Source organism: Mus caroli, chromosome 8 (genome assembly GCF_900094665.2).
Source record: "Mus caroli chromosome 8, CAROLI_EIJ_v1.1, whole genome shotgun sequence".
Lineage (NCBI taxonomy): Eukaryota > Metazoa > Chordata > Mammalia > Rodentia > Muridae > Mus > Mus caroli.
Genome location: NC_034577.1, coordinates 85,555,240 through 85,573,427, shown reverse-complemented (window position 1 = coordinate 85,573,427; position 18,188 = coordinate 85,555,240). Strand labels below are relative to the sequence as shown.

The window sequence follows — 18,188 nt, the reverse complement described above, 5'->3', positions numbered from 1 at the left end:
TGTCTACTATAGGAAATATACGGAAGAAATCGTTTTGTAAGTCACCTATAGACAAAGAGTATTTGAATTTATTCACAAGGATTGTGTGTTTGTGTTTGTGTGTTTGTGTGTGTGTGTATGTGTGCAGTGTGTGTGTGTGGATGTGTGTGTATGTGGATGTGTGTGTGTGTGTGCAGTGTGTGTGCGTGTGTGTGTGTGTGTGTATGTGTGCATTGTGTGTTCAGATCAGGTCTCACTGTGTTGCCTAGGCTGCTCTTGAGCTTGTGACCCTCATTCTTCAGTCTCCCGAGTGCTGGGATTGTAGACATAGACCAAGTATGCCTAGCTATAGAGTTTGTTCATTTTTTAAAAGAAATATATGAGTAAAAAAAATTGAAAAAGTTCTTAAAAATATTTTTATTTTTTGAAATTTCTCTACATTTATACAGTGTATCTTGATCATATCTTCCCTTTATCCCTTCAGGCCCCCATGACACAAATCCCTACCCCTACCACCTTTATAACTCCCTTTTTTTTTTTTTTTTTTTTTGGTTGTCTATTTTTAAATGACACTCAGAGTTCAATTAATGCTTCAAATATGCACATTGGTGTGGGGCCTTCTACCAGAGCATGGCAACGTACCAGTGGCCACACCCCAAAGAAAAGGGTCTCTCCCTCTCCCACCTGCACAGCTGCCAATAGATTCTAGGCTAGGGGAAGACAAATTTTCTTACAAAATGGAATCGTGGTATATGATACCCCTCACCCCATATTAACAGTATAACTCAGACTTTGTACACTTCACCTAAGATGGTCCATTAATTAGTGTGGAACTTTGCAAGGTTTTTGGGACATTCATTACAATTAGTTTTACATTTTTTTATCACTTCCAAAAGAAACTCCATTCCCCAAAACAGGCATCTCCATTACCCCGTAAGCTTCTGGCTTCAGGCAGCCTTCATGAATATTGAGCTGTGTGTGTTTTGTGATTGACGTGTTTCCCAGGCTAGCTCATCCTGTAGCATGTGTTGGTGTCTCTACATTCCCTTTTATGGCAGATAATTTGCTGTTAGACATAGATGCCGGGTTTTTTTGTTTTTCACGAGTTAATGGACAGTCTACTTCCTGGCTATTTTGGATGACTTTTTCCGTCAGGAATAGGTACTAGAAGTTTGTAGCCCTAGCACTCAGGAGCTGAGTGAGGAGGTCTGCGAGTCTGAAGCTAGGCTGGACTACATAGTAAGTTTAATAGCATGGGCACTATTTATTGTTTACCATTTAACTTTATGTTTTGATTCGCTGATCCTTTGGCAATTTAAATTTCTTAGGAGGGCTGTCTTTATTATATATCTGTGCACACATGTAATACTTCTTTAGGGTATTTTAGGTAAGCATGCAGTGTATTGTGTTCCATCCTTCAGATGAGTGTTCTCCTTCCCATCAGCCCCTCCAGCTGCATCCCTTTGTTTCCTCAGTTCCTAGTCCCTTCTCTCTTCTTCTCATGTGTAATCTAGTGGCCATTCATGCCTATCTATTTCTTTCTTTATAACTAATCCTTTCTCTATATTTGTGTAAGTTATATATGTAACTAATGATATAGTTCTTTCCATATATATTTAATTTCCCATACTTAAAAGTATATTGGATGTGGTAGTATAAAAAACGTTTCTATCTAAAAGGGTTACAGTAAATCTTAGCATTTGGGTGTTTAAAGGTGCATGCCTTGGCCACTGGAGAATCTGCCCCCGCAGAAGTCAGAAGTCCTTGGGAGCCCTGGATTATCTAAACCAAGCGTTGTAGCAGCTTAGTGTGAGAGCTGGACTCTGCCTGTGCCCAGGCTCTGGACTTGGTCTTGTCTGGGCCACAGCGTGGGCTCTAGAGAAGCCTGGCCGCCCTTGTAGGAGGCAGGGCCGAGCCAGCTGAGTATCTGGAGGAAGCACTGGTTAGCCCAGCCCCCGAGGTGCGCCTGCACATCCCTAAGTCCTGTTTCTTTGTTCTTAGGTCGCAGATGGGGCAAATGCCATTGTGCTGGGGACCCTGGGAGACATTGCCCCACCTCTTGCAATCATCGGTGGAAACTGTGCTCTTCAGGGTTTCGATCACGAAGGAAATGATCTCTTTTGGACGGTATGAGGAAGTAAACATTTTGGTATTCAAAGCATTTCTACTTTTAATTTTTTAGATGTTTTTTTAAAGTACTGATTGCATTGAATAATTGTTAAAAACAATCAAACAAACAAACAAACAAACACCCGAATGGACTAATCGGCCTGAGGATACGGCTCCACTGTTAGAGTACTTAATCTTCAGAACATATAAAAATGTTGAGCCTGGCACCTGAGCTTGTAATTGTAGCACTGGGGGAGTGTAGACAGGGCTATTCCCAGGCTTTACTGACCATCCAGTCTAGTCCAGTCGGGAGCATCAGGCCAGTGGGAGACCCTGTCTCAAATACAGTAGACAGAGTTCCTGAGGGTGTCACCCGAGGTTGCTCTTGTCTTCCTAGGCATCTCACACATACACATGTGCACCATACCCACACAATATAGGATATGCACATATGTATATATACACATAAATAATTTTTAAAAACCAGGACAATATACTAACAATATGGGCAATATTGAGAACTCTCTGGTACTTTTTGTAAGCCTTCCATTTTTGAGGCTAATATGTGTGGGTTAAATGAAAAATGATGACTTATGAATGGCTTTCTGTTTTGTGTTCAGGTTACTGGAGACAATGTGCATTCCTTGGCTCTGTGTGACTTTGACGGTGATGGGAAGACAGAGGTGTGTGGCAAAGCAGCCATGGATGCTCTGTTCAGCTGAATAAGTTCCTTTTGACAGTGACATTGGCTTCTCGTGGCTGTTTTAGATCTGAGCTCATTGGTCCTTGCCTCTGTGTCCTCTCTCCCCTCTCTTCCTCACTTCTACGTCCCCCTCTCTTCTCTCCTTGTTCATCTCTCCCCATCTGCTTCTTCCTCCTCTTCCCCATCCTCCTGTGCTCACTGTGTGCATCTCTGAGACACTGGAGGAGGAGCCAGAAAAGGCTGACGGCACCTCAGTTCCATCTGTAATCTTATAACCCACTTCTGATGCTTCGGAGCATTAACTCATTTTCAATTTTGGCTGATAAAATGATTTCATTTGAAATTATTCTGATAATTGTAGCTATATATTAATATAAGAAATTACCCTAGAAATGAGGTCCTTAAGAAGTTGGTATAGCCGGGCGGTGGTGGCGCACGCCTTTAATCCCAGCACTTGGGAGGCAGAGGCAGGCGGATTTCTGAGTTCGAGGCCAGCCTGGTCTACAAAGTGAGTTCCAGGACAGCCAGGGCTANACAGAGAAACCCTGTCTCGAAAAACCAAAAAAAAAAAAAAAAAAAAAAAAAAAGAAGTTGGTATATATACCGTGTCTCCTGGGCCCTAGCTTAGCCTGCTTTCTGTGGACACTGGGCTTGGGCTCTGAGAGACAGGGTTTTATGAATGTACTATATTAGAAATATGGCCGACTATGTTTGTGTCTTTCCACAACTCCAGAATTTATTAAATAATAATAAGTGTACAGGGTGCCAAGGGTTTTTGTAAGCAGCAGTTTTCAGGTGACCCCGCTTTCCTTGTAGCCTTGACTGAGGCAAACTGGCCTCTTTATTCCAGTTGTACTTAATTGGTATTAGTCTTAGATCACATAGAGACAGCCCAGAGTAACTGTATGTGTCTAGTACTGTACACATACATATACTTACTGTGTATGTATAGCTGTGGGTTACAGTGTGGCTACAGAGGGTTAAAGGCCTGAGAGGCAGGGAAGCTATCAGCTTCGAATAGTCTCAGTCAGCCTCTGTGAGCAGGGGAGCTGAGGTCTGATGCAGTAGCTTCTGCTGCAGCTGCTCCCACTGTGCTGCCGACTTGTCTGTTGGCCGAGTCAGGCTGTGGAGTCAGAGAGCAGCTGTAGTGAAGTCAGGCTGTGGAGTCAGAGAGCAGCTGCAGTGGAGTCAGGCTGTGGAAGTGAAGGTCAGGACCAGGGCTTCAGCGATGGGTGGGCAGATGGCAGTCTGAGTAGACTGCATTAATGTTGAGATGTCATTAAGCTAAAGACCCTCAAACAGTCAGGAGCATGACAATGTAGAGGGCCCCCGCCATGCACCATCCTGGTGTTAAGGGCCCACTTCTCTGTGGGGTCCAGGTGAGGGGGCTGCACCCTTTCTGTAGGCTAAGATAATACCCACAGGTTAGCCTGCCTTTCCTGATAGTATCCACAGATAATAACCACAGGTTAGCCAGCCTTTCCTGATATTACAGTTATACATCCTATGCTCCCACAGTCCTGTTTGACCCCAGGAAAATGGCAGCATTTTACTCCTAGAAAGAAGCCTGTGTTGCCTGGGTGGGTGCACCTGGGAAGACTGCACATTCATGTGTTACCAAGGTGCACGGTCCCTGAAGCTTCCGTCACTCAGGGAAGGAACTTGTCCTGCCCTGCACTGTGTAGAGCCACATTTTCTTGTGTGACCAAATCCATTACAACCCCCTTGAGCGCCTGGTTTCTAGGGGACTGGAACTTGTGGGTAGCAAAGTAGGGTAGCAAAGGAGCAAAGGAGCGGCTTCCTTTTCTTTTTCTAGTCACGAAACTGCTGTGTTTCCACATTAAACTCTGAAACTGTGGTGTCCCTTCCTTTTCCAGCTTCTTGTTGGATCTGAAGATTTTGACATTCGAGTTTTTAAAGAAGATGAGATTGTGGCAGAAATGACAGAGACAGAGGTAGGAAGTGCTGCTGCAGAGTGGTGACCTTAGGCCAGCAGAGAGAGCTCGGGGACGGAGTCACAGGCCAGGGCGCCGAGTGGTGACTTTGGAGTAGGCAGGTCAGCACTGCACTCAGAGGCCCTAACTCTGCTGCTTAGTTTCAGAAGGGCTTTTAAATCTAAATACAGTTGTGGTAAAGAGGTTCTTGACTTTTCCCGGGGAGTCTGTCTATTCACCCAAGATTGAGAGGGCAATGACAGACCCAGGAAACCATGCCACTCAAATCTGGCTTGGTGAGTTTAGCTGAGTATCTCACAGCTGTTCAGATTTTAAGATAGCAATGGCCGTCATGTCCTGCCTGGAGGACCGAGTTCCTTAATACAGACGTGTGGTTTTGCAAGGTTGCAGGTGAAGTTGAGTCTTACTGAGTAGCTGTCTCCTGTGTTGCTTTTTTGCAGATAGTCACCTCTCTGTGTCCTATGTATGGCAGTCGATTTGGTTACGCCCTTTCCAATGGCACAGTTGGAGTTTATGACAAAACAGCCCGGTACTGGAGAATTAAAGTGAGTATAGCTTAGTGCCCCCCTGTTTGGGGTTGGGTATATTTCCGACACAGAGAAACTCCTTTACTGATTATTGGAATTCTTTTTCAGTCCAAAAACCATGCCATGAGCATCCATGCTTTTGACATTAATTCTGATGGAGTGTGTGAACTGATAACCGGGTGGTCTAATGGGAAGGTAAGTTTAAGTTAGGAAATGCCTGTGTAACTCAGAGTAACATCTATTTATGGTATTGGCTGCACTACTTAGATACAAACCAGGGCCAGCCTTTCCTCATTATCTCTTCTTGCTGCGAGGTGGATGTGTCCTTTCTGCCTTGCAAACAGTACTTGGGAGAAAGTCTCCAGAGACTCTTTCTCAGTCTCCTTTTTGAAGGCATGAGAATCCTTCCATCAGATTGATTGTAGATGTGTAGGTGTAGACCAGTAAAACAATTAATCCAGTAACCGGCTGTGTGAATAGCTCGTTTGTAGAGTTAACAGGAAGAATCCTGTTAGGCTGTTTCCCACCTGTAACTGCAAAGGAAAATCCTTTGGCCTTTACTCTTTCAGCTTCAGGTCCGAATCTCTTAGTGTTCTGGCAAGTCAAGGCTGTCTTGTTAGCTTTCTATCTCTATGGGCACCGTCTGTAGTAACTTCCTCCTCTGTCAGTGTTGGCCTGCCCAGGAGATCAGCTAATTCCTGCCTTTCCTTCTGCGCTCCTCTCACTTTACCTTTGGCCAGCACCTCGGCCTTCCTTTGATGCTATTTCAAAAGCCCATGCCAAACAGTCGTTAGGTTGGCTCGGACTTGTCTGTTTGGTTTTGTCCTTGGCATGGGTATTAAACGTCGTGAGAGAGGAATATGTCATCGTTACTTACTAAGAATTTCAAAGTGTATTCACTGATTAGATATGTTCAGCTAGGCTGTGGTAGCAAGTAACACAGCCTGGGTGCTTGTAACCCGGGGGAGCTGATTTCCCATTGCTCTGGGAGGCTGCTTCCTTACCGATGGCTGTCTTCCCACTGTGACCTCACATAGCAGGAGGGGCCGAGGCATCTCCCAGGGTAGGGGATGTTTTAAAAAATATTATTTATTTTTCTGTTTTGAGGTATGGTCCTGTTATTGGCTCAGGCAACTGTATAAGCCACACTCCTTCCAACCCACCTCTCAGCTTCTAGGATCCTAGGTGTGCACCACCACACCTGGCTTTGGGAGCATCTTATATGAGCACTAGTCCCACACGGGGGTACCATCCAATGGCCCGATGCTTGTGGTAGAGTTACAATGCACAGATTTCAGGGAGAGGCAAGCATTCGGCTCCTAGCAGACCACATTCTTGGGGAACAGAAATTGTTATGGTTGAGTCAAGAATTTGGAGTTACTACCAAGAGCCAGGCGTGGTGGTATATGCTTATAATTTCTGCATTTAAGAGGTAGAGGGAGGAAGATGTTGAATTCAAGGTCAGCCTGGGCTACAGACTGTCTCACAAAGGCAAGGAAGAAGAGATATCTTCAGATGACTGGACCTACAGTTCTATAGTAAACGTTTTCAAACAACGTTTTTTATTACCTAATCTGTTCAAAATTGTAGAGAAGTTAAGAAAGTCACGCAGTTATCCGTATTTAACAGAAACAGCAGAGAAAAGGGACATGCACACACTGACTGTGCATGTCCACGTGGAGTTGCTAAGTAAATGCTCCTACCCACCAGCTGTGTGGAAGTCTGTTACTCGCTGAGTTGGAGGGCCATCTACTCCTTCCTTATTGGATAAGCCAAAGTGTAGAGTGTTCACAGAAATAAGTTTACAATCCTGCTTGGTGAGCAAAGGAACAGTCTTTGTTTACCAGGCACTGTGGAAGCTCAGTATGGAGCCACATCATGGGTTTCCCTGTGAAGAAACAGGTTCAGCTTGGCCTGAGTCACAGGGGAGGGTCAGTGTTTGACCCAGCTCTGATGAGGCCCAGACATTCAGTCTCCGTAGGCTCTGCTAGTCATACTCTTCAGGTGGACAGGATGTTGTCATAAGTAACATGGTTGAATTATTGAGTGGGATGTGCCCCAGAGAGGGGTGGGCTGGGAGCCTGTGTATTTGGGTTGAAAAGATAAAGAGAATGACTTGCATTGCCTGTCAGGCCAGAGTTTCTGTAGAGGCCTTTGGGAACCACTTGTGGCCTTGTCTGCACAGTCATTCAAGGGAATGTCTTTCAGTATTGGTCTTGAGACGTCTTTGCAAGTGACCAGCCACCTGGTTATGGGAGAGCCCTAAGACGACTAAGTAGTTTTTATGAGGAGAGGACAAGGTTGTTAGGAAAGGTTGCATGGCAGCACACACTTTTAATCCCTTCACTGGAAGGCAGGAAGATCTGTGTGAGCTCACTGCCAGCCTGATCGACTTAGAGAGTTCTAGGACAGCCAGGGCCACAGTAAAATTGTCTCAAAAGAAAAATAAAGAAAAAGTTACTATATGGTAGAAGATTTGGATAATTATTTAAATGTTAGGTAAATATATTTTACACGTGTATAAATCATAATAATAATGTTTAAGAGACATTGCATGCATTTATTTATGGGGAGTGGCAAGTGTGCCCTGGTACACGCATGGAGGTCAGAGGGCAGCTTGAAGGAGTCAGTGCATGCCTACCAAGTGGGTCCTGAGGCTCAAACCTAGGCCATCAGACTAGTGCCTCCTACTGAGCCATTTTGCCTGTCCATGAAGATGTAATTATATAGCCGTGGCTTGACTCAAACCCACTGTATGGCCTTAGCTGTCCTTGAACTTAAGACAGACCTCCTGCCTTAGCTTCTTGATTGCTGGAGTTAGACATACACACACGTGTCAGAGCTGATGTCTATTGTATAGTTCTTTTTTTTTTTTAAGATTTATTTATTTCATTTTTATGAGTATACTGTAGCTCTCTTTAGACACACCAGAAGAGGGCATCAGATCCCATTACATATGGTTGTGAGCCACCTTGTGGTTGTTGGGAATTGAACTCAGGACCTCTGGAAGAGCAAGCAGCCAGTGCTCTTAACCGCTGACCCATCTCTTCAGCTCTTCTCTGTGTGTTTAAACCACTTTACGGTGTTAATACTTTCAGGACTGTAAGCCTTGTGAGCCGTGGGCACTGTTTTTGCTCTTGTTCAGGTTATTGATCTCCATATGAAACCATGAACAGAAAGTTAAAAACCGTCAGAACACACAGTGGTATGTGCAGGGTGGACTCTGGGCGGACGGGGGCTGGAGTACATTCCTGTGATCATGGCTGGGTGTGCTTTATGGGCATCTCCCAGCAGACCTAGGTTTTCACAAGGGACACTGTGGGAGGGACGGAGGGACAGCGTCTGCTGGAAAGGAGGGAGGGACATCTATTTCCAGGATCTCTAGATCCCTGTGGCCCCACAGCCACAGGCTTCATGGTGCACTCTTGAAAAGAAACTAATTATGTGTGTGCATGCCTGAGTGCAAGTGTTTCTCTGCGTGTGCGTGTGTCTGAATGTGTTGCCTTATGTAGCCCAGGCTGGCTTCAAACATAATATGTACCTGAGGATGACCCTGCACCAGTCCTCCCAAGTGCTAGGATTATAGGTGTGCGTCACTACACCTGGCTGGACGAAGTAGCTTTTTTGTTTTTGAATCAGGGTCTATGTAGCCCTTGCTGTCCTGGAACTCTTTATGTAGACCATGGTAGCCTCAACTCAGAGAGATCCTCCTGCCTCTGGAGTGCTAGGGTTAAAGCATGTACCATTTCACCTGGCTTTGGACTAATAACTTTTAAAAATTTGTGTTTATTTTATGTGCATTGGTTTTGCCTGCATGTATATCTGTGGGAGGGTGTCAGATCTCCTGGAACTGGAGTTACAGACAAGGGTGAGCTTCCATGTGGGTGCAGGGAATTGAATCTGGAAGAGCAGCCAGTGTTCTTAACTGCTGAGCCATCTCTCCAGCCCCATGGACTAAGTAACGTTTAAAGCTAATATTTATCTTAAAGCTTTTGTTGCCGTTGTTTTTAAACTGTGGTGCTTATGGCTTTTATGCTGTGGCTTCATTTTTAGGTTGATGCTCGCAGTGACCGGACTGGAGAGGTCATATTTAAAGACAACTTCTCTTCTGCTGTTGCTGGTGTGGTAGAGGGAGATTACCGGATGGATGGCCACATACAGTTAATCTGCTGCTCAGTGGATGGGGAAAGTAAATTGGGATAAGAAAAATCCTTGAAAAGTCAAAATTTCAATTTGATCAGGTTAAAAATGCCTGAAAATGAATTCTGCAGTATTTTATTAAGCTTTTCTAACAAATTCACCTTAGTTAAGAAGATAAGGGTATAGAATTTTGGTTTATCTGGCCAGGTCATTGATGGTCTGAAGTAGAAGTGACTAGCTATGCTTAGGGTCTTGTCCTTTCTTCAGTCCGAGGCTACCTGCCAGGCACAGCTGAGATGAAGGGGAACCTCCTGGACACAAGTGTGGAGCAGGACCTGATCCGAGAGCTGAGTCAAAAAAAGCAGAACCTGTTGCTAGAACTTCGCAACTATGAGGAGAGCACCAAGGTGCGATCTTGTTCTAGAGTCTAAAATGTTGGGGCCAGCTAGGATGCTCTGCATGTGTGGGATGGTGTCGGAGTGGCCAGGGCTGGGCCCTCCTGACCACCCGCAGAAATGCGGAGTCCTTCTGCTTTTTGGCCACTGCTAGAATGAAGAGCCATGAAAGTTGGATTTGGTGGGGGTAGCCAGTCATGTCAGAGGAGGGCATGAAAGCTGGGCGTGGTATACAATGTCACCTCAGAACTCAGGGGCTAAGAGGAGGCTCCTGAGTTCTAGCCCACAGTACATAGCCAGACCTCATCTCAGAAAAAGGAGAGAGAAGTGCTGGAGAGATGGCCTAGCATTTAAGAGTGTATACTGAGCTTGCAGAGGTCACACATTTGGATCCTAGCACCCACAGGTGGCTCACAGTGGCCTTTGACCTTAGGAGATTCTATACGGTCTTTGGACTCGCCAGGCATCTCACACACGCATGCATAACACATACTCAGCTAAGTAAAAATAAGTATAAAATGTTTTTAAAAGGAGAGATAAGGATGAGAAAAAGACAGACAGAAGGACAGACAGATACAAGTATTTATAAGGGGTATGAAGAGGTATGGAGGAGCACAGATGAAGAGGCAGGAGCGGGTATTGCTCACAGGATCAGATACAATAAGGAAGCACAGACAAGGTGCGTGGGAGTCAAGAGTTGTAAAGGTCGGATTAGTAAGAGGGCAGGCAGTCTGTCTGTCCTGAAGCTGCATAGCCATACTATTTAACGTGGACTTAGCTGACTGAGTGACTAAACTGAAGTTAGGAGGTGTCTTACAGGCAGAACTGAGCAGTCCCCTGAACGAGGCCGATGGGCAGAAAGGCATAATCCCAGCCAATACCAAGCTCCACACAGCGCTCTCAGTCAATATGGGGAACGACTTACAAGATGCGCATGCGGAATTAGGCATTTCCACTTCCAATGGTAAGACACTCTGTACAGCTGGTCCTGGTAGGCACCTGTGCTGTCTTGCAGTAGCCCTAAAATGTTGTTTTCCTTCTCCTTACAGATACTATCATCCGAGCAGTACTAATTTTTGCAGAGGGAATTTTTGTGGGTGAAAGCCATGTGGTCCACCCCAGCATTCACAACCTTTCCAGCTCCCTCCGGGTACCAATTACACCTCCCAAAGATGTCCCTGTGGATCTGCACCTGAAAACTTTCGTGGGTTACAGAAGCAGGTGACGCTTTCCATCCCAGTCATGTCCATGGAGACGGGTTTGCTATTACCATTGCCCTTGTCACACCAGGGAAGTCACTGAAGGATCTGCTTGCTAGTCAGGATTTTCCCATGACCTTTTCCTTCCTTAATTTAAATTCCCTCCAAAGAAAATAGAGGCATGTAAGTTTAAGATAGTTGTTTTCAATTTTTAATCAGGCGATCTGAGGGACACAAAAGACATTAACAGCATATTTGAGCTTTTGGTGAGGCTCCACGGTAAGATTTACAGTTAGCATGCTTGAGGTCTTGGATTTGAACAACTGGATAATTATTTAAAAATAGTTGGTCACTAACACTCTAAGTGGGAGGCATTTGGATGAGGTGCAGTATTGGAGCTGGCGGAAAACTCCACTACACTTGTTGAAGATAAAGGCCTTTTCCTACTGGGTGTGCTGGTGCAGGCCTGGGAACCCATCAGTCAGGCTGAAGCCGGATGATCAGAAGGTCCCAGCCAGTCTGGACTACACGACAGCTGAAGGCCTTACTGAGCAACTTAGTGAAACCCTGTTTTTGTTGTTGTTTGTTTGTTTGTTTTGGTTTTTTTCATGACAGGGTTTCTCTGGGTAGCCCTGGCTGTCCTGGAACTCACTCTGTAGACCAGGCTGGCCTCGAACTCAGAAATCCGCCTGCCTCTGCTTCCCAAGTGTTGGGATTAAAGGCGTGCGCCACCACTGCCCAGCGAAACCCTGTTTTGTAAAAACAACAAAATCTGTTGATCACTAAAAATCAAAGGCTTTTTCTCTTCTTTCAGGGCATTGTAAAGCCCTGGTGGTGAGTGTGTGTCTATGTGGGCAGCGGACATTATTTCCAGATCTCAACTCTCGAACCCTCAAACTTTCCCTCTGTCTTCAGTGTAACCTATAGACATTTGTTGGTGGTGACGCAGTAATGAGTTCTGTTTTTTTTCCCTGAGCCCTCACTGTGAAATAGCATTGTACTGAGCCAGGCAAGGTGTGCATGGAATCTTGGGAGGCAGAGGCAAGAGGACCAGGAGTTCAAGGCCAACCTGGGCTACATGAGACCCTGTTCTAAAAAGCAGGTGGTGGGGAATGCAGACTAACACTATACCAAACATTCCTCTGTGTTCATTGCTTGGCCGTAGCACCCAGTTCCATGTGTTTGAACTGACAAGACAGCTGCCCCGATTCACCATGTATGCATTGACAAGCCCAGATGCAGCTAGCGAACCTGTCAGCTACGTGAACTTCAGTGTTGCCGAGCGCACACAGAGGGTGAGTCCTGTGTTCTTTGCTCTCAGTTTATAGTTTGCACCTGAGAATCTAATGTCATGCTGGTAGCAACAAATTTTAAGAACTATGTAGTATGGAGTTTGCTTAGGAACTTTTAAGCTTTACTTAATTTTTTGTTAATGCATGCATGTGTGGGCTGCGTTTGTGTGTTTATGGTTGCATGTGTGCATGCCGTGGTGTGGGTGTGAGTGTCACAGGACAATGTTTGGTAGTTGATTCTCTTCCTCCATGTCATCAGACTGACATGGTTTGCTGACTGAGTCATCTTGCTGGCTCTGGTTAGTAACTTACAGTGAAACATACTGGTTTTAGGCGTGGTGGGCATAGGCCTGTCTGCAATTCCAGAACTTCAGAGGTGAGAGGATCATGAGTTTGAGAATAGCCTGGGTTACGTCAGAAATTCCAGGATAGCCTGGGCTACATAAGTGAGATACTATCTCATAAAACCAAAATAAATCAGAACTCAAAATTTGCTGAAATTTTTCTTCTCTGAACTTTGAAAGACACACATTTTCCTAAGTAATCCTTAGTTACAATTGAATTCTTACTATTCTTAATTCTCTTCTTTCTTTTGTTATGATATTAGTGTAGTTGTCATGCCTTAGTGTTTCAAGAGAAGGGAAGTGGAGATGTCTAGGGTAGCAGCATTCATTTATATCCTCAGTTCCTTGCAAGATGAAGGCAGAAGGATCGATCACTTGAACCCAGGAGTTCTTGACCAGCCTTGACTGCATAGTGAAAAGTCTCAAGGGGGGAAAGATAGAAAAGGTAGGATCTGGAGATGGGGGCATTTTTGTTTTTTCGTTCAAGTGCTACCTTAACTAAATTTCTAATGATTTTGAGGAGTGCCCACCTAATGGGAGGGTAGCATTGCCTACTGCATAAGGAGCCCTAGGAGATCCCATGACTGGTGTAAAATGCTTTTTATAGCTTACCACCCATGGCAGTGGACTGTACCTTTGATTGAGCTTCAGAACTCTTCTTATTAATCCACTTCTTGCTTGACTTCTCTGAGCCCTAGTTTCCCCATACTTCCAGGGAGGTTCAGGAAGAGGCACATGAGACATGGGAAAGACCTGTGGGAGCTGGAGGTGGAGACGGCTGCTTCTCACGTCGAAGATGATGAGAAAGGCCATCATTAGGCGAGGGAGCCTTGTGGTCTCTGGCAGGGCAAAGCCAAAAATCCAACAGTTGCTGCTTCAGAGAGGCTTCCTGGCATAGCCAGTGAGGATGCTTCCCATACACAGTCCCAGTCCCAGCCCCAGAGCCAGCCCAGCCTCAGTGAACTTGGCTGCTGTGCTGATGTCCCTTGAACTGATGCTGACATGGACACAGCAGCTCGGGATGAGTCAGCTCAGGAGATGTGGCACTGATGAGCAGGGCTTCCATCAGCCAGTGCTTCTGGTTGTTGATTCAACACAGCTGGGCATAGTGGTCGGCTCCTGACCCAGGAGCAGGTGGAGCAGAACTTGGAGCAGGCCTACATTTTCAGGGTGAGGAACGGCAGGGGAGCTGCTTCCAGGGCAGAGAAGACAGGGTGGGACACTGGCTTCTGAATTCTTAAGAGTTTTAACTATATAGATTCTCAGATCACTAGGCAGGCCCTTCTAGATAGATAGCCTCACGGGTGATTCTTTCTTGGGAGTAGATTGTAAACCACTGTAAAGAATTAGCATCAAAACTGCAGAAAACCTGCGTCCGAGTATGCACATGTATACTTCACTAAAAAAATGACATGGTAGTGGGTCAGCCCCATGCAGACAGTCCCGTCCAGGTACAGAAAAGCTGTGAGAGACAAGTAGCGCCCCCTTCAGTCCTTTGTGCATCACATGTAAGATAATGTCTAAGTAGGAAGGACTTGTGCCTGCTCGGGGACCCGTGGTAACTGTGAGTGTTGCTGAAGACCAGGAAGGAGGGAAAGGGGAGTGTGCCTGTGTATGTAGGGGGACTGGTGGGGTGTAATGTCTTTAAAAAAACCAAGTAGTAAGACTAGAGAAAGGATTCTTTCACAATGACAGTACTTTAAAAACTGAAGCACACTTCATTCTATTATTTTTAAGATGGTCACGTGGCTCAACCAGAACTTTCTGTTGCCGGAAGACAGTAATGTTCAGAATTCCCCGTTTCACGTCTGTTTCACATCGTTACGCAATGGTGGCCAGCTCTACATAAAAATGAAACAAAGTGGTGAGGTGATGTATGATGTATGACACTGTGGGCATAGGGTTCTACCTACCATGCTGTTTGACCATTCACATACAAAGTACAACTCACGCCGTCAAGATCACAGAAGCGAGTGTCCCAGCCCAGTGTGTTGGTGTCATGGTTGACACTGGGGTTCACTCTGGAATAGCAGTGCTGTGCCTTGTTCTTGGCTTTTATTCCTTCTATAATTTGAGGAGAGCTGGTGTCTTAGTGTCATTTCCTGTTACCATGACAAAGGACCCTGCAGAAACAGTGGAGAGGAGACAGTATGTCTGTTTGTCACAGTTGCAGCCTTAGACTGTGACAGTGGAGAGGTCTCGGTAGCAGCAGCTGCCCATGTTTCCATGCACGGTCCAGGAGCAGAGAGGAAGAACTGAGGCATGTGTCACTTGCACTCTGCTTCCTCAGTCCAGGCCCCAGCCCACGAGACGGTGCTGCCCATCAGGGTCTTCACACCTCAGTTTACCCAACTAAGAAAATCCCCTCCCAGGCATCCCACCAATCCAGACCAGTAAACTTCTTTTACAGTTGATTCTGGATTGGGTCAAGTTGACAATTAAAAATAACCATGAGGAAGCAGGCTGAGGTGGCACACACGAGGCAGCGGCAGGTAGATCTTTGGGTTCAAGCCTGGGCTATGCACCTTTTTCTCTAAAAACAAAACAAAATAAAAAGTAAAAGTGAAAATCATAATAATAAAAAGATCATGATGGTTGGGAGTCCAGAGGGCGCTGCTCTGTAAGCCTGGAGAATGATCCACTGTAGCCAAGATGGCTATAGTTTTTATTTTGAATAACTACGTTTATGAAGTCTACAGCAAGCAAAAATAAGTCAGTGGCAGGAGAGAGCGCAGCAGCCACTAGAGAACAGAATGCCACCAAACAGGATTTTACAGTGTCCAGCAGAGATAGCTGGGGAAGCCAAACAGAGAGCAAAATAAGGTACACACCGTCCAGCAGACTGGGGAAACTGAGGCAGACAGCTGGCATTCCTGACTGAGCTTTCCACCCAGGGTGGAGCTGCTCACTGTGGCACTTCCAGCTTCCCATTCCCACTGCAGGCATTTTGATATCAGGACACAGAAAAACGTCAGGAATCGCTTACTGTTTACCATGTGTTTGCTCTTGGCTGCTTGCTGTTTTTCTTTTCTCCTGGTTGCAAAGCCATGTGCAATGGCGCAACCTATAGTCCCAGCAACTTGGGAGGTTAGGTTTGAATGACACTTGGCACAAAATCATTTTAATTGTTTGACTAATACTTCATTTAGTTTATAAGGTCACAGGAGTGACCTTTAGCCACCTGCAAGCAATAACGACTGGGGTTTACATTTTCCTGAAAGCAGCCTGACCTCACACTGTCACAACCATGTTCTCTAGCATTGTGTGGAGCATGGAGACAGTCAGGGGCTGACTCTCATCCATCCGTGAGGATGCTAAACTTGCCCATTTCCCCTGGGTAGATCACTGTGAATACTGACGATATTGATCTTGCTGGTGACATCATCCAGTCGATCGCATCCTTTTTTGCTATTGAAGACCTTCAGGTAGAAGCAGATTTCCCTGTGTACTTCGAGGAACTACGGAAAGTGCTGGTGAAGGTAAGCCACTAGCGAAGATGTGTGTGTGTATGTGTGCGCACGCGCTCGCACCATGTGATAATCACGTCCTAAAGAATTTTGTAAAAATGTAGCTGACCCTCGGTGTGTGAGTTCCTTAGAGGACTTGTGTAAAGGTGAAGCCACCTCTTCATCCCTTGCTTCTGGTTCCAGAGGATGCTCTCTCATGCATGCCCCACACTGTGACTTTCTGTTTATCTAATCTGCAGTGTCCATGTTGCTCGTGAGTTCATTGCTTTCCAAAAATTCACAAAGTTGAAAAAGAAAAGTAAGGATTATGGTTGGCTGTAGTGTAAAACACCACTGTTAGGGCTAGGGTTGTAGCTGAATGGTGCTCACGGTTCACTACTCAGCCTTACACTGCTCCCTCCTAAGGAAAAGACCCGCAGAGAAACCAGAATCTCACCATTATCACTGAGAATCACTAAAACCTTAATAAGTATGTTGCTCGGATCGTTGTTGCTGACCTAGGAAGGTCTAACCTGGCGCATCATCACTGAAGGCAGTATAGACCATTTGTTAAAAGGCGATGAAGCATAGAGGTAGTTAGGATGGCATGACTGAGCGGGAGGACGAGGGCTCTGTCTGTGGCAGGCGGAGTCTTCTCAGTCTGCCTGGCTCTCGGGAGGGTGGTGAGGTCCCGCTACTATGTGTGCTCTTGGTCTCCAGGTGGACGAGTATCACTCAGTGCACCAAAAGCTCAGCGCCGACATGGCTGATAATTCTAACCTCATCCGAAGTTTGCTGGTCAGAGCGGAGGATGCTCGGCTGATGAGGGACATGTGAGTATTTACCGGAGCTGGCATAAGTGACTAGTCAAAGCGGTAAAGAGTAGGAACCCTCAGATGGTGCTTGGCGGAGTCCAAATGTATTCAGTTACCTTGGAAAATAAGTTGGCATTATCAGTGAAGCTGAAAATGTATTCTGTGACCCAGCAGTTTGCTTTTAGTGTAAGGCTTAGAGAAACTTGTACTCATTTTATGTATTTATACAATACTCATAAAGGCATTGGGTATAAAAATCCTGTAGTTGTCTGCTTCCCATTGTTACAACAAAATGCCAAAGACTGAATAATGTATAAAGAAGAATTTTCTATTTAGCTTTTGGAAGTTCAAAGTCCAAATAATGTTGCCCTAGTTCTGGTCAGGGCCTTCTCAATGGTGGGGGTCATCATGGCAGGAGCACAAGCAAGAGCAAGAAACTGCATAGCAATATAGGAAGCCAGGCAGACTTGCCTTTTCTTTTACAGCAGTTCTCTTGAGAAGACTAACTAGGATCCAATGAGATTTTTTAATCCCTTCCAAAGGCTGCACCCTTAATGACCTTGGACTACACTCTTTAAAAGGTCCTACTACTTAATATTAACACGCCGAGGACCTCTGCAGGGCACACTTAAACCATATCAAAATCAAAGCAAGTCCCCAGATGGAAACCAAAAGTAACATCAAGAGCATGACGGATGTGTTATGAGATCCATCAATAGGGCAGTGAGTCGTGGATGGCCACTACATGAAGGACACCGAGAAAGCTTATAAACACATTACAGGCTGAAAGAGTACTTAACGCCCATGTACAGACTGCTTCCACTTATTTAGTTGGAAGAGTGACAAACTGGATGGTTTATGAAGTGTACACTGGTTGAGGCAGATTGACTGCATCAACCTGGACCAGACCTCAGGGAGTCTAATGCAGGCAGTTCATTGTCAGTATATTTAAAACATAGTACAATTTAGGGAAAGGCTTCCAGTCAGTCCAATTCCAGGTGCACAATAAAGGTTAAGGTGTGACCACATAGAAACTCCTTTACAAAGTACATGTGACCATGAGGGTGGGTTTCATATCTGAAAGGTCTAGAATCTAAGTGTGGTCTCTGACCAAGACATCATAGAGGTCAGCAGGTCATAATGTACATGTGACATCTTCTGTAAGGATGGGTAATGGTCTAGGAGGGCAGAGTCTGGGATAATCATCCTGGGGAATTTGGGGGAGGTCTGCCTCTATAGCAAAAGGGGTGAGGTCTGCCTCCACAGACTGCAAAAAGGTCACCA

At 45.5% G+C, this 18,188-nt stretch overlaps 1 protein-coding gene across 1 annotated transcript in view; it reads left to right on the top strand.

The window, feature by feature from the left end:
- The window catches only part of Bbs2 (Bardet-Biedl syndrome 2), a 36,149-nt gene that overhangs the window by 12,849 nt on the left and 5,112 nt on the right, over positions 1-18,188 (top strand). Inside the window, exons 3-15 of the mRNA XM_021169818.1 lie at positions 1,981-2,106; positions 2,709-2,771; positions 4,669-4,746; positions 5,187-5,291; positions 5,382-5,468; positions 9,327-9,462; positions 9,681-9,820; positions 10,628-10,772; positions 10,858-11,029; positions 12,173-12,302; positions 14,381-14,512; positions 15,985-16,122; positions 16,810-16,922. Coding sequence (XP_021025477.1) covers positions 1,981-2,106; positions 2,709-2,771; positions 4,669-4,746; positions 5,187-5,291; positions 5,382-5,468; positions 9,327-9,462; positions 9,681-9,820; positions 10,628-10,772; positions 10,858-11,029; positions 12,173-12,302; positions 14,381-14,512; positions 15,985-16,122; positions 16,810-16,922 — 1,565 coding nt within the window. The remainder of the gene's footprint in view (positions 1-1,980; positions 2,107-2,708; positions 2,772-4,668; positions 4,747-5,186; positions 5,292-5,381; positions 5,469-9,326; positions 9,463-9,680; positions 9,821-10,627; positions 10,773-10,857; positions 11,030-12,172; positions 12,303-14,380; positions 14,513-15,984; positions 16,123-16,809; positions 16,923-18,188) is intronic.